General features: G+C 33.7%; 1 protein-coding gene across 2 annotated transcripts in view; it reads right to left on the bottom strand.

Moving 5' to 3' along the window:
• The window catches only part of LOC143243774 (transmembrane protein 209), a 60,293-nt gene extending 43,486 nt beyond the window's left edge, over positions 1-16,807 (bottom strand). For both annotated transcript variants that reach the window (XM_076487412.1, XM_076487421.1), the window contains exons 1-3: positions 16,628-16,807; positions 8,064-8,202; positions 7,105-7,163 (exon numbers count right to left, since the gene is read on the bottom strand). In XM_076487412.1, the coding sequence (XP_076343527.1) occupies positions 7,105-7,163; positions 8,064-8,200 (196 nt within the window). In that variant the 5' untranslated portion in view covers positions 8,201-8,202; positions 16,628-16,807. The remainder of the gene's footprint in view (positions 1-7,104; positions 7,164-8,063; positions 8,203-16,627) is intronic.
• Positions 16,808-17,207: the final 400 nt, after the last annotated feature.

Here is a 17,207-nt window from a genome sequence, read left to right as displayed (position 1 = left end):
ATATATTGGGTACATGCTATCCTCAGGAGCAGGAACTGTCAGAGAAAGAGAAACTGAAAGAAAAAGTCGTGAGAACTACAAATGGAGGAAAAGAGTAACAAAATACTGAGTAGCTAACACAGGACATCAGATTAGAAAGGAAATAGGAGGAATGGAGTGACCATAGTTTCCTGCCATAAAATATGAAGGAACAAACACATGGTTAGGATTGAGGAGGAAGTATGTAAGGTAATGAGAATGGAGGAAGAAACAAGGGTATGTGTATATGTAAAGAATAGCGATCACAAGTAAGTTGGAAGAAAACCAGCATGTAGGGGTTAGTTACTTGACTGTTTGCCATTTTATGGCACAAAGCAACCAGGCTATCTGTGCCAAAAAACAGTAAAAAATTAAAAATAAAGTAAAATTATTACAATGGCAGTGATAGCCCTAGATCAGACAGACTTCAGTTGCAGTGTCAGCAAGCTTGAATACCAAAATGGCCTGGTATCCAGAAGAACTGGATAGAAGTAGATGTTAAAGATAAATGGATTAGTCAGGTTTGAATACCAGTGAGATCAGAGTAAGAACTAACGTAATGTGATTCTAGGACAAGTAGAGAGCTAAGCGAGTCAGTATAAATAGTACAATTCGAGTACTGCTCAGCTTCTATATGATTCAGTACAAGAGAAATGGCATACAATTCAGCAGTGAACCACAAGCAACCATGGCAAGGTTCACAGAGTCACCTGATTTTGAACCATCAGTATAAATGGGAATGGAAGGATGGTTTAAAGTGGGGTCCAATATCTTCAAGGCTGAGGTCCTAGCAAAGCCATAGACTGAAGACCCATAGCCCAGTTTGATTGAATGAGGGCATGATAGATTTTCAGCATAGAACATCAACCTGCTCCTCAAGAGGTGGAAGAGAAGACACAGAGGACTTTCAGTGCTCTTGTACATTTGACTCGTAGCTGCTTGATGTGTGGTATAAAGGCCAGCTTAGGTTAAAGATAAGCCCCAAAAACTTTACCTCTGACACCACGGGAAGCACAACTTCAACTTCACTGACACAGAGTTCAGGATTGGGGTGAATATCTCATTGGTGGCAAAAGAACATGCAAATGGTTTTAGAGAGAGAAAAGTTAAAACTGTTTGCTGTGATACACTTTATTGAGGGCAGCCTGTAGCTGCTGCTAAATAAACCTCATGTTTGACAACGGGCATGAGATATGGAAGTCGTCAACATAGAGCTTGTTTGCAACAGGAAGAAGTTGTCCAATGATGGCATTAATGTTTATACTAAAACATTTGGCACTCAAGACACAGTCCTGAGGAAATCCAGGTTCCTGTAGGAAAGAATGAGAAAGTATCAAAGAGAACTTGGAATGGCTTGCCCATTAAAATTTTTTCAATAAAATTGTGCAAATGCCCACACAACCCATATGAGTGGAGGTCTTGCAAAATGTCATACCTCCATCTAATACTGTAAGCCTTCTCAAGGTAAAAGAATACTGACACAAGATGTTGTTGCTTGAGAAAGACTCCTCTGATTGATGTTTCAAGTCAAATCAGGTAGTCCACAGTGGAGAGCTGTTACCAGAGCACACACAGGGTGGGCAAGAGGATTGTTTGATTCAAGGAACCAAACAAGACAAGCATTAGCCATCTTCTCCAAGGTCTTACAGAGACAGGTCGTCAAAACAATTGGACTAATTTGAAGGGACCGTGGGATCTTTCCTAGGCTTAGGGACAGGTAGGACAACAGTCTGGTGCCACACACCAGGAAGAGCATTCTCCCACTAGATCTGGTTAAAAACAACCAGTAAAATGGCAAGAGAAGAAGGAGAGAGATGGCACAGCATCTTATAGTGTATATTATCAGGTCCAACTCATGAAGAGCAAGCTTGAGTTCCACCAGTGTATAGGGGTGATTATAGCCATAGAGACCATCAGCCCAAAATGAAAGAGGCAATGACTCTGTCTGAGTGTTGATGGCTAAAAAGGTGGAGGATGAAATAGAAGTGTTACATACCCAACAAAAGCTTTTGCCACAAGTATCGACAATGCTCTGGGTATTAGCAATTTCCTGGCCATCAGAGAACAAGATCAAAAGGGAAAGAGAATTACACTGCCCACTTGTAAAATAAGAAGCTGTAGAAGGTGGTAGATATGTTAAGCAAAAACCTGAGACAGAAGAAACATACAGTTAAAAGAACAACTGTTCTGTGAAAGAGCAGAAATAGGTTACAAATCAAAGAGGAAATAATGACAGTAAGATCAAGATGATGGAAGTGGTAGAAGATGACAAGAGTAGAACAAAGGGACAGCTACAAGATCAGGAGGATAGACCAGACTAATCCCACACATAAAGATAAAGAAATGTCTTCTTATTCCAATAAAAGGGAGATGGGTTAGGATGAAACAGAAGGGATCGAATGTTTGGAATGAGAAGTCAGGGCTGAAACAGAAGGAAACTGAATAATAGAAACTACGATTGGGATCACCTGTGAAGAACCACCAAAAAAACTCTGCAAAGGTTGTCCACAAGAGAGCAAAGACCTGAGGGAGGATGGGGAGAAGAAGATAAGAATAAAGATGGGATCAGTTCTGACTGAAAGAACAGAAAGGAGTGAGAAATAAAGCACAGGAGACCAGAAGAAAGAAAGGTTAGCAATTATAAGTAATGTTGAAAACACATCTTGCAACGATGTGCAGTACCCTTAGAACATGACAAGTTATGAAACTCATCCAAATAGAAAAAAACAACTCAAATCTGTATCTGAACATTATCTACTATGAGCACATAGGGGTAAGTATCCACAACTAAACATTATTTACAATGTGCAACTACATCTAAATCTTATCTTCTAATTGTAAATGAAAGAGTAATTAACCAAATTATTTATTATAACCTACATGGACACAGTAAGGAGTAATGAATGACATTCAAATATTACTTTCCATGTGTATAAATTATGGAACAAACAAATGAAATTAAACATTATTTTCAATGTGTAAACATTAAGAAATTAAGTCTACACATTATCATACTGAAATATAATTTGCTATGTGTTCATGGTCAGAAATAATGAAACAGAAGTAAATACAATCAACAAAGTGAACATCTCAAAGATGAAGGAACTAGAACAAAGCATTATACAGTGTGTGTATGTTTTATGAATTTTGTGCAAAGCTACACAAAGGCTACCAGCTAGCTGTCCCTAATTTAGCAGTAGACCTGGAGGAAAGCATCTAGTTATTATGCAAACTCTTGGGATACCATTTTACTAACAAATAGTGGAATTGACCATCACATTATAATGCCCCCATGGCTGAAAGAGCACGCATGTTTGGTGTGACAGGAATTCAAACCCATGACCATTTGATTATGAGTGAAGATGTACGTATTAAGAAATAATGAAAAATTACTTTCTATGTGAAAAAAGGAGTAAGTTACTATGATTAAACATAATCTGTGTGTTATGTGTTAGGCAGTAATGAACTCGATCTAAACATTATCACCAAAATGTATATGTTAGAGTTTGTAACTACATATAAACACAAACAATTAAAATGTAAATGAAAAAGACCAATATACCATGACCAAACTTTATATGTTCATTAGAAGTAAAGAGCTGTCTCACATAATCTCCTCTATGTACATGTAAAGAAGTAAGAATCAGAAATGGTGGTAAATTATTTTGTGTGAGGAATTTCATCACCCACATTAGCAGAGAAAGGATTCACACTGATCCATCAAATCATATTAAGTATGTTAAACTCAATTAAATTGAAATAGGAAAGTAAAAAATAATCACAAATCTCAGAAAACTCAAAGCAAGTCTGAATGTGACCGTGCTGGGGAAAACAAAAAAAATCATTCTGATACACAAGTGCAGAGGGAGTATTTGCACATGGAGGTGTGTCACAATAAAGTTGGTGGTGGGTTTTACAGCATGATACACCACTGCATTTCAGCACGAGTTCACTTTGACACACAAGTTTTCATAAAACTGGTGGCATACAAGTCTCTCAGGCTGAATTAGCAAAGTCAAGAAGAATTAGCTATCTGTGTCCAGACGTGAATATCTGTTTCAGAAAAACTGCTCCTCTTGTATACTACATAGCAGTTTATTGTGTTTGTAGTTCATCAGTGTTAGGTGATTACTGCTTTTTAAGAAACAGTTCCTAACAGCTCTAGGAAACAGTTAAGCATATCATCCTTGTATACTTTAGCATCTAACCTTTGGCCTTGCCAAACTGGCAATTTTATTTCACTTTTGAGAATATGGTGCTATCAATACAAACTACCAAGTTCTTGCCATACTGGTGGTTCCAATTTTATTGTGTGTCATAACAATGTTGGAAACTCCTCCATCCCACACTACTTTGCTTCTAATAATTCAGTCTTACTACACAGAACTTGCAACTGTTTCTCCTAAACAAACACTTGGGTCACATAGTTCTTTATCTAAGAAATTGAAGAATGTGTATACTGATGTGAGTAGACTTAATCTTCTTGTATGTGAGCAACAGCAGAGTCAAAAGACTGGAAAATCACATACATTAGCTCACTCCATGTGACACCAAAGAACTGGTAAGATGCATTTACTGATTAGTAACCTTGGACTTCCCATCCTGCTTATATATTCTTGTATACATGCCTTGTATCAATTTCTGAAGTCCTTAATGCCTATCTGGTCAAAGTATGTTGAGGGAGTCAAAAAACACTGAAGATCAAATAAGAATGTTTATGTATTGTTCATATACAACATTAACAATGTCAAGACTTGGTCAAGTTTGCTTATATTCAGTAAACAGAGATAATATTTCTGTTCTTTGATTCAATTTAGATATGTAAATAAAATGCAATAAATCTTTCAAAGTTAAAGCTTTTTCATAAACTGGCAACTGAACAATTAATCGTTTTCACAATACTATTATATTCTTATAAACCTTACTTCAGATAACTTTATGGATGTTTTCCAAACTTTTTAGGACAGGTGAATACAAATACTTGAACTTCATCCCAGTTTACTAATAGGAATCTAAAATAGGGTTCAAGTATCACACTTCCATGCTAACATTAAACTAAAATTTGTGGACCACTTGTCAAGAAATACAATAAAAAAATAACTCATTAAATATAAATATTCTTCTTATCATATAACTTCACCTTTATAAATATTACACTTTGATTTTATATTACATTTTCCTAATGTATGAATTTCTCTCACACCAAATATTATTCATAGCTTGTCACGATAAAAAATTGTCTTGCTAAAGATTATTCACTCAAAATAAAATATCTTGCTACTGAATACTGTTGAATTCTAATGTCAAATAATCTCTTATTGAATATATTTTTAAATTGTACTTTCAAATAATTTCTTACTGAGAATACTGTTTAAATTCTACTGTCAAATAGTTTCTTACCAAATACTATTAAAATGCTTTAATGTAGGATACTAGAAAAGCTCAGTTATTTATATTTTTCTTTTACCATTTTAAAATTATCAACTAAAATACAAATGATACTATATGAATTTTTTTTTGTACATGTTTGTTGGCTACTTTGTACCAAAGTAGATCTATAAACTTCATTATTATCTACTGTAATTAGAAGTTTCCCAGTTCCCTTTAATCAATATAATCTCTAAACAACACAGACAAATTTACCAACTTGATGTTTATACATAATACCAGACTTTAACAGATTTAATTTACTATGTAGAATAAGTCAATTTCTATATAATGCTATGTTTCATATATTTCATCACTAACCATCAGTTTCCATATTATAACTTTTAACAAGTTTTGTGCATCTTTACAAAAGTTTTTAAACTTTTAGCAAACATTACAAGTCTTTAGCAGATAATAAGATCTGAATTTTTGATTAATTATTTTTTACTAAACATTTGTCTGTGAATGTATGGAGTCAGAGTGTTGACTGCTCCAAGTGCAAAGTGATTTTCATGTTTTTCTTCATTTAAAATTTTCCAAATTTCATTTTTTATAATCTCTAAAACTTCACAAATATTAAATGTTTTTTTTTCTTCCAGAAAAATTATATCTTTTATTTTCTCTATCATAATTTTATATGGAGTTGGCCAATTTCACTAACCTCATAACCACCAAAACAGTTTAAAGGTTGAAACATATAAAACTGAGTGACACATTTCTCTCCTCTTTAGTGTACATCACAAAGTTCCAAAGTCCTTCTGAGAGTTTCTACACCTAATCTCTTCTCATGTATTTCTCACATTTATTTCACTGTTAGTGGATGAAGAAACATGTTAATTATAAAGCAATGAATCATTGCTCCTGCCTTCAGACTATGTATGTGATATCAGAATACACTACCATTGATGACAAACAAGTTAATGCAGTGCAACTACCAGAACTTTCCCAGAGAGTTTATCAAATCATGGTTATAAGAACACAATGAGAGAGGATTTATTAGCTTATTTATAGTAGAGTGGTTGTTAAAGAGAATGATCTAATAAAAGTGAAAGAAAATGTTTATGATATAGCTTTGTACAATGCCAAAGTCTATGATTCAATAAACCTTATATGTATTCAGTAGTTGTTTTTTATGTTTTCAATGGAATAAGTGTACAAAGTCTGCAAGTTCTTATGAACATATATCTTATTTACTCATAAATACTTAATTTCTAGTTCTTTTCTTTAAAGTATAATATAATAAATAAAAACATATCACAAAAACAATGATTTCTAGTACTTATATCACAAAACTGACTTGTACTCATGTGTCATACTTGATAAGCCTCATTTACTCTTTATCTGAATAAGGTATTTAAAAAAAACAAGTAATTTCTGTTCAGAGTAATGTCTTACTCAACAGACTTCAAGATTTCCAGTCAAATACAAGTATCTTCTTCAAGTAAAATGTAAACAACTGTCATATTTCATAAGTTTGGAATGTGTCTTCCTATTTGTTATATATATGTATTTCCTAAGACATCTACACCTCATGATGCATTGGTTGAGAGAGTTAACACTTAGGTTACTAAGCAGAATAAGTGAATTTGTATATAATGTTTTTACATCTCTGGTACAGTGCAGACAATTAATTGGAATACACAAACATAATCAACTTACCAAAATACCATAACATTGGTACATCTTCGCAGAAGTAACGAGATACAGATCCTAGTTTACTACAGGAAGAAACATTATATGTGTTTTAATTACTTGTGTCCTTCTGAAAAATAGCCATACAAATATCATTTAACACTTGAGAAAGTTTTAAATTACTATTATTTGAGTTTAAGTTACAAGCATATTTGTACTTAAAAAATCTCTGATGAACCATGCTGAATTCATTAATACAGACAGGAATCTTCCTTTATAAAAACGAGTTGCATGTGGTGATTTAGTGGCATAATTAGAGGTGCAGCTTGTCCATGGTAGAAAGATCAGTAACTAAAACACTATTATTAGCTAATCACAAAAGTGAACTTTTCCTGAAGTTTTAAGCTGCTTTTGTTGGATTGTACTAACAGTTCTCTAGTACAAAGTACAATCTTTTTAAAACAAAAAAATAGGTAAAAAACATTTCAAAGTTTGAGTTTATAAATAGGTAATTTACAGGTAATTTAGTCAAAGATCAAATACAACATCATGTGTGTATTGTGAATATGTATAAGTACACAATAGAATGGGATGTTGTTTTGAGTAAAGGTCTTCTCTAGGGTGCTAGTTGCAATTGGACAACAAGGGGGTTTAAGTTGGTTAACTACTAAAACCGAGTCTTATACTTAACAAGAGAAACTTAAAAAATTTTAAATTATATTTTACAACAAAGTTACATTGTCCAAATTCTCCATTTTCATCAAAATGTGTAAAAAAAATTCTTGGAACTGTAATTAATCCTATCAAATACTGTTTAAAAGAAAACGAGTGATATCACCCAGTGTATCACCCTTCATATGAAGTATTTCAGTATACAAAAATACAATAAATACTCAGTATGATGTAATACATGGATCCAATGAGCAGTCAACAGTGAAAAAGTTTGTAATTCAAGAGTAAAGACTATATAAATAAATAATACTTACATATCTATAAATAATATTATTGCTATTATGAAACTAATAACTCCCCACAAAAGGGATGTCCTAGCTCTTTGTACAGCAACCTTGCGTGCTAGGATGAAGTCTGCATTTTCAGAAACAAGAGATCTTGAGGAAGACATGTCTGTTTATAAAAGAGAAAGACGATTATTTATTCATAAACTACACGAATAAAATGTATAATGAAGTTTCTTTTTACAATCAATCAAACTGATAAGATCTTGAGGAAGACATGTCTGTTTATAAAAGAGAAAGATGATTAATTATTCATAAACTACATGAATAAAATTTGTAATAAAGTTTCTTTTTACAATCAATCAAACCAACAACATAATTATCTCTGTTATAGATGAAAGATGACAATAACAATGAATTATCATTGTTAGATATACATTGTACAGAGAGAAAATAACAAAATTAGCTCAGTAATGTAGTACCATAAAAACCAAAGGATGTTTTAACAAGTCTATTGTTATCTTTCATCCATAAGAGATAATTATATTGTTGGTTTGACTGATTGTAAAAAGAAACTTTATTACAAATTTTATTCATGTAGTTTATGAATAATGTTTATAGTTTATACATTGTAGAAGAATAAGTTTTTTATTTTTAAAGGAAAGCTGCAAACGTGTAGTCTCTGCTTAATGGACTTTGATAGACAAACTTACTAGTATACAAAATGTTTTCAAAATATTCAACACTTTGTCCATTTATCATTTCCAACATTAAAATCTATTTAAATCAGTAATAAGGGAAATCAAAATAAATCATCCTTTTCTTTAACCCTTTCACTGTGGTTGTGACATATATTTCACATTGCACTTTTTAAACAAGAGTTGGCATCATCTTCCAGACCTTTACAGACATCATGTTGGCATTAATAACTGTAATTGTATTTGTTAAACAGAAGTTTTCCAAAAACCTTTCCACATATTTCATTACATATTGTATCAAAATAGTTTATTTACAGCATAACACTATTTAAAATTATCTCAGTCAACATTAAAATACTACGTGTTACCTACAGTGCTGAATGTACAACCATTACATATGTGTGAAGTGGGATATTAGATTATTAATATATTATGTAATATAAAAGTTTTAATTATTATAATGTTGGGACATCAGATTATTATTAATATACTATAGAATACAGAAGTTCTCATTATTGAAATATTGGGATATTAGAATATTAATACACCATGTAATACAGAAGTTTTAATTACTATAATACTGGGATATTAGATTATCATAAGTATACTGTGTAATATAGAAGTTTTTTATTATTGTAGTACTGGAATATTAGGTTATCATTACTATACTGTGTAACACAGAAGTTTTAATTATTGTAAATCTTATCTTTTAAAGTTTTATAACTGATAGGGAATAAGTAATAAGAAAATTCAGATCCTAATCACAACAACTGTCATTATAATACCAACACCATTCAAAGTCTTATATGAAAGCACAGACTAATGAAAGGCTAATTTAATTGTTGTTATCCAGCTTCTATGATTTTGGATAAAACAATTTTCAGGGACAACAATGGATCTATTAGTCCATCTAGACTGTCCCATCTCTAATATAAACTAAAACTGTTAAAAAAAAACACAAAAAACTAAACCTCAAAGTTAGTTGTTATCATTCATAAAGTTTCAAGTTTTCTCTGAAACTCACTTAAAGAACACATTGCAACTGAAAAAGAATGCTGAAAAGTTAAGCTGTTAGACTTCTGAAAGTTATTTTATGTTAACATCATAATTTGTAGTAATTTGGGTTAAATAACACAATAATAACTGAATATAATAATTTTGGGAAATAAAAGCAAGCCTGTAAAGGTTTAACTTAGAGTCTGGTGGTGTAAATTTGACAACTATGTTAAAATAGGCTTAGAAAGTGTAATGGCATTTTAGGTTTCTAGGTATATTTCAACCTTCTGGTATACTGTTAAACAGGATAGAAAAACTGTTTTATTAAATAAATACAATCTTAAGAACTAGCATACTGTTTCTTGGTGTTTTAAATTCTACACATACTGTTACACAGTAGATAGGCTATCAATCAAACTAATTACATTTTATTAATAACGTTACATATATTGTCACTTATATTATAAATCATTAAGTTCTGTTTCTCAGTTTCCTATAATTAAAGATATGCTTTAGTGTGAAAACAAAGTAATGATGAAAAAAATATTATTGGTTCTTAAACATTAGGCTTAACAGAAAGAGTTAACAATAGGTTACTGGTATTTGGTATTAAGTATTTATTTTCATGCTATACAGTCATGTGAAAATGTTAGGTCACCCTATGAAAGCCTGTGTATTTTTGTAACATTTTTGGATATATAGATATTTAATCTCAATTTTAACAATACTGAGAGATTATAGGAATATAACAAAACAATTAAAACTAAAGAAAAGACTTTTCAAGATCTTCTGTAAATGTACTTCTACAAAAATGCATATTCGAACTGAGGAAAAAGTTAGGACACCCTACCCCCTAATAGATAGTGTTACCCCATTTGGCTGAAATAATTGCACTGAGACGCTTCTTGTAGCCATCTACCAGTCTCTGACATCGGTCTGAAGAGAGTTTTCCCCACTCCTCAATGAAGAATTCTTTCAGCTGTCAGATGTTTGAGGGGTTTCTTGCATGTACAGCCCCGTTTCAAGTCACCCCACAGCATCTCAATGGTATTAAGATCTGGGCTTTGACTCGGCCATTTCAGGACTCTTTATTTCTTAGTTTTCAGCCAGTCCTTGGTGAATTTACTGGTATGTTTTGGGTCATTGTCGTGTTGCAGGGTCCAGTTCCGCTTCAGCTTTAATTTTCTTACAGATGGACTCACATGTTCCTCAAGCACCTTCTGATAGACAGTAGAATTCATGGTGGATTCTATGATTGTGAACTGTCCAGGTCCTGCTGCAGCAAAGCAGCCCCAAACCATGACACTTCCACCTCCATACTTCACAGTTGGTATGAGGTTCTTTTCCTGGAATGCTGTATTTGGTTTACGCCAAACATGTCCTCTGTTCTGGTGTCCAAATAATTCAATGTTAGACTCATCTGTCCAAAAAACATTATTCCAGAAGTCCTGGTCTTTGTCTACATTCTCTCTGGCAAACTTCAGTCTGGCTTTGACGTTTCTTTTAGAGAGCAAAGGTTTCCTCCTTGCACACCTCCCATGCAAGTTAAACTTGTGCAGTCTCTTTCTGATTGTAAAGGTATGCACTTTCACATCAACAGTAGCCAGAGCCTGCTGTAGGTCTCGTGATGTTAGTGTGTTTGGAGACCTCTTTTAGCATCTTGCGGTCTGCTATCGGGGTGATCTTGCTTGGACGATTAGACCTGGGCATGTTGCCAGTTGTTTTGAAAGCCCTCCACTTGTTGACTATTTTCCGGACAGTGGAATGGCTGATTTCAAAATCTCTTGGGATCTTTTTAAATCCCTTACCAGACTCATAAGCTGCTACAATTTTCTTTCTGAAGGCCTCAGACAGCTCTTTTGTTCTCACCATGGTGCTCACTCTCACTTTAACAGTCAGGAGTACACCAAACTAAATGTCTGAGGTTTAAACAGGGCAAGCATCATTCAAAATGCTAAGTAACGATCTTCTAATCATGTGCACCTAGTGTGATACACTTGTGTGTGAGTTGAGCCATTTTAAGTGGGAATAAATGTGGGGGTGTCCTAACTTTTTCCTCAGTTAACATATGCATTTTTGAAGAATTACATTTACAGAAGATCTTGAAAAGTCTTTTCTTCAGTTTTAATTGTTTAGTTATATTCCTATAATATCTCAGTATTGTTAAAATTGAGATTAAATATAGATATATCCAAAAATGTTACAAAAATACACAGGCTTTCATAGGGTGTCCTAACTTTTTCACATGACTAAGTATAAACACAATGGTTAAGACTAGCATTAAGCATTCACAGTTTGCCAAGTGTAATGGTTGCAATGAACGAGTTTTATTTGGGAACTAGGGACTGACGTACTTTTAAGAAACCTAGTAATGAAAATTTGCAATTAGTGCAGAGAGTTTGTAAGTTGGAGGCTATCATGATTAAGGTAGGGGCAACAGATACAGAGAAGCATAGACTAGGGAATGTGGTAACAGAATTTCAGGAAGAGCTTAAGATTTTACATGGCAAGGAATACATCAGCTAATGTGACATTCAGGAAGTTGGAAGAAGCATTATCATAGTAAAAAGTAGTGAATTTAGTCATAATGACTTTATTCTGTTGAGCAACAAATTTCAGCAGATGATATACTATTAGAGAGAAGAAAAACAAAAGGGTTAGAGAAGGATATGGATCATACAGTTATAGGTGATTCCTTGACAAGGCATTTGGATAAAATAGTCTGTGGAATAAATAGGGAGAAAGAAACAGGTTATACTATTTAGAGACATAGGGAGTATATAACTGACAGAGCAAGAGATATAATAAAGGTGGGCTTGAAAGAATGCAGTTTTTTTGGTACATGTATGGCACAATGATGTAGTGAAATGTAGGTCAGAGAAGTTATTTAATAAGTACAGGTTGAAAAAAGGCATTTAAAGAAAAAAAACAACACAAATTTTGTCAGCTGAACTGCCAAGAATTGTGGGGATGAAGTGGTACCAAAGTGGACAAACTTTCTCTTCCACCCAAAAAAGTCCAAAAGGCAACAACCCAAGCTTGGAATTTTGGGATTGTGCATGTCTTACTCAGCTAAAGAAATAGAACTAATCCCATCTGGAATCATGAAAATTTATCCTTACTTCCCGTCTTTATGGGCAAGGAGCATTTCACTTGTCCCTAGAGTTATGAAGAGGATGTAGAATGGTGTGCTTATCCAAAGACCTACAATGGGAATACTCCACAATCAGAATTACAAGAAGATAGTGGACCTGCTTCCATAAGTCAGAATTACAAGAAGGTAGGGGACCTGCTTCCATAAGCAACATGTTAAATCAATATTGATAAAAAAAAAAAGAAATTCACACCCAAACTGAATAGCTTAGCATCAAATCTGAAGTAGGCCCCCATGGATGCTCTCCTACAAACATCTAAGAAAAACATCCAGAGACCCAGATAAGAGGGCCTTCAACTTTACCCTCTTCTTCAAGAGTAAAGGAAAACACTCGAACATTCTGAAGGAAATATCTGTACCCACTACTCCATTGACTGAAAACAGTGTGTGGTAAGGACTCTTTAGCTCCACCAGTAGAATCTCTAGAATAATGTGTATGATGGAGTCCTCAGGCACAGTGCTCTAGAAACAGTGCAATAGTCAAATCAAGTTTTCAAAATTGTTAAAAGCATACTGACCCTGATTTATTCAATCTCATGACTGACAAGGATGGGCAAGATCCTCTTTACCTTTATTCATGATAGTTGATAAGTGGTAGTCCAGCAGAATATGGTAATACCATCTGATAAGCACACAGGTGGTCTTATGGAACATCTTATTTCTACAGAGCCTGTTGCAACCAGTAGGACGTTTGTTTAAATTTGGTCTAATGCAGAAGTGGATTGATAAAATAACACCTGGCTCGGCAACACTCCCCACAGAGTAGAATCCAATGAAAAAAAAAGAAAAAAAAGAGGTAAAGGACCCCAGAAAAGAAAGAGACAAGGGGAGTACAAAAATACTCACTCCTCATAATCTAACAGATGTTTTTAAAACAGGTGCAGGGGACAGTTGAAAATCCTCAGAAGAAACTGCCAGATTATATAAAGAATGTGAGTGAAAGGTATCGGGAGAAAGCCACATACCAGCCTGTTTGATGACCTTCGGAAGGTAATTGAAACAGGCCACAAAAGACACAGAAATATGATGAATCTGATGAGGTGTGACTCTCAGAAGTTTCCTTGCAAAGAAAGTTCAGAATAATCAACATAGATATTTGCAAATCTACCTTGTTAAAGAAATTGGAATTCCTTAGACAAACCAAAGAATCCCTATGAATACAGAGTCAAGTATCATCACCTCAAAAAAAAAAGGTAGTGCAAGCCACACACCACTTTAGGGCTCTGAGAGGAAATAATTCATCAGTGTTTAATTAGCCACAGAGGTAAGATATAGCTGGCAAAATAATTGATAAGAAGTATTTATCATCTTCCCTAGCTGCCAGACTTGGAAAGAAAGGAACTAAAAGGGTATATATAGCAAATCCAAAATGGAGCAATAAAATCCTGTGCACATATAGTACAAACAATTCTTACCAATGACATTTACATGCTAGCAGCAACAAAAAGAGAGTAACATTAAGGGAAATGTGATACATGGTACCTGAGGCTAAAGATTTAAATAGTTGTTGAGAAAAAGCATTTAATATTACCCTAAACTGCCAGCAATGTAAAAGAAAAGGCCATTTGAAAAAATGACTAAATAACTGGATGGACTACCATCAGCTCTTAAGTAGAGGACTGAATCACAGCCAGAACTCTGATTAAAAGAAGGCCTATGAAAAAAATAGAGGTGCAACAACATCCAATCTACAATGAATGCATCTACTGTCAAAGCCTAAGGATGAGGTATTATGGTTCACAACACGTACAGTTGAGTATAAAAGAGTTACAAATGTGTTGATCACTTGAGACCTGAACTTAGAGCAAATCTAACAGGAAACCTTGCAATGGAGAATCCACATGGACATGAGAGTCAATTAGGTTAAGACAGGTGACCTGTTATGAAATTCACCACCCCAAAAAAATGCCATGCTAGGCTGATACAATGGGAGTAAGCTTCCCACAGAGAAGTAGCAAAAGTTTGAAAATAAAGGTCCTGAGAACGTGTTCCTATGACAGGAAAGTTAAGAGACCATTGTGAAAACAATGGAAAGAATCATAATGATATTCATCTGTAATAGATCTAGACTGTGAATCATAACAGGACAGTAAGAAGTTTGAAATTATTGATGTGGAAGGAAGGTTCACCTCCCATCCATATACCATGGAATTCCTAACCTCCAGTATATGCACCCAATCTCTGAGGTGAGGCATATATGAAAAGATGAAACCTGTAATACAGGTATATTGATGGTAGTGTTGAAATGACTCAACCACTACTCGAAAACTAAGATGCAGTTCCCAAGGAAAACTGGATGGTTCAGTGGAGTAGAATTCCTGACTGACTGGATGTATAATAACTACTGAAAGGATAGTATACACGCTCATCTCCACCAAATCAGAGATTCCTGGAATGCCAAAATCCACAAAAAAAAAGATAGAAATAAAACCATCCATATATGCAAGAGCATCATTGTCCATTCCATAGCCTGGAGCCAAATGAGAAAAGTAACGAGTAAAAGTGTGAAAAGTAATAAACTAAAACTCTTCTGAAGCTCAGTTCTTGAAGATGGTTTAGAGAATGCTATTATTCAAAAGGGTGATAATAAGAGGGAAAGATTAAGATCTCTTGAAATGTTTTAAGTAAAGAGGAAAAAACTCAAGGGTGCACGGCTTATACTTTTTAAGATTTTATTAGAGGTTAAGAATTCCTGGCTGAAAGTAATACCTTTTGATTATATGATGCTAGCCTCAGTTTAGGAAATATCTTTAAAACTCCATTGTTATGTTTTAATTGGGTAGTCAGTCTATGGGTTAGTTAACCTTCAAAAGTTAAAACACTGAAAGAGTTTGAGAGGATATGAGTGTTTAAGGAGATTACAATTTATTTTAAAAGGGGTTTCCTTATAAAAGATTGGAATAGAGTAATAGTAGAAAATCAGATAGCTTAAATGGGTCAAGTAGCCCCTACAAATTTGTTTACATTACAGGTTAGCCACTCAGCAGAAAGCTTTATTTTTTATTGATATGAACCTGATATATAGTTACTTACCACAAGGGAGAAAAATCCAAGTAATAAACTGGTTCACACTTCCTCTGAATAATGGAACAGTTAATATAAACTCAAAATAATAAGTAAATGGTATTATATAAACAATATTATATTATTAATCACTTCTCTAATTCTAATCTTTGAATGCATGCTACATCCGATACAAGTTTCACCAAGCCAGAAAAGTCACAGATGTCCAATCCCTGCTATCAAGACATCTCTGGTTGGGGAAGAGACAGTGTTTTAATAAGACAGCATAATATATATACTGTCAGAGTGGTATTATTATTATTACAGTACTAGTACTAGTCATAATGGTATTACTTCTAGTATTGTGTCACATAATACAGTCATAGTGGTATTAGTAGTAATAATGTACTATTTGTAGTTAGTCTGGTGAACCCTGGTACAGTGGTACTGGTATTAAGTGAACACCGTATACAACAAATATACTGACGTTAACATATCATTAAGCATTCCTCTTTACTTTCACTCAAAATTTCTTGAAGGTCAAGAACTTTATTACGTATTCTACTCATTACTGTTATACTTACAACCTACCGTTAGTGCTATAAATTCCACTTACGGCGTTGTTGTAACTGTTACTCACTCAAGTTACTGTGTTAATAACTAAAGTATAGGAAACAGATATGTACTACTGTAACCGATATAACTTAAAACTATTAGTATTATATTCCATTTAATAAACATACCTTTTAATAGTTCAAAACAGTCTCTACTGAATTGTTAGAGATATTTTTTGCTTCCTAATACTTCAGTTTAAAGTTTACTTTAAACCACCAACATAAAGTAGTTTAATCTATGAATTTTGTAAGAAAATTCATACTTAATTTTCCCGTTTGAAAAGCAGATTCTCACGCCAAATAACAGCGCCCTCACCCTAATTCAGAAATAAATAAAAAGATGTGATTGACTTTGTGATTCAAAGTTAAAAGCAAGGTAACATACAGAGTGTCCCAAAAATGTACACATACTTTGAATGATTATAAATACAATGTTTATTAAGATATATCTAGGTTTTGTATTCCAAGTTTAAGAAGAAAGGTGTATAATCTTTTGAGTTATCGCAGGTGTTCGAACCGATGACCGTTCTGATCTAAGCACTACTGATAACGCGGACAGATGGAATTGCAAACTTCACGAATCATTTCATTTGGTATTTGGGTTCATTCTCTTTCTCTTGTTGCTCTCAGCTTATTGATTTTTGCAGGTTTTGTGTTATAAACCCTATCTTTGACGTATCCCCATAAAAAAAAGTCCAGAGGTGTGAGG

This window comes from Tachypleus tridentatus, chromosome 1 (assembly GCF_004210375.1).
Source record: "Tachypleus tridentatus isolate NWPU-2018 chromosome 1, ASM421037v1, whole genome shotgun sequence".
Taxonomy (NCBI): Eukaryota; Metazoa; Arthropoda; class Merostomata; order Xiphosura; family Limulidae; genus Tachypleus; species Tachypleus tridentatus.
The sequence above is the reverse complement of the archived record's forward strand: the minus strand, read 5'-3'. Positions and strand labels throughout refer to the sequence as shown.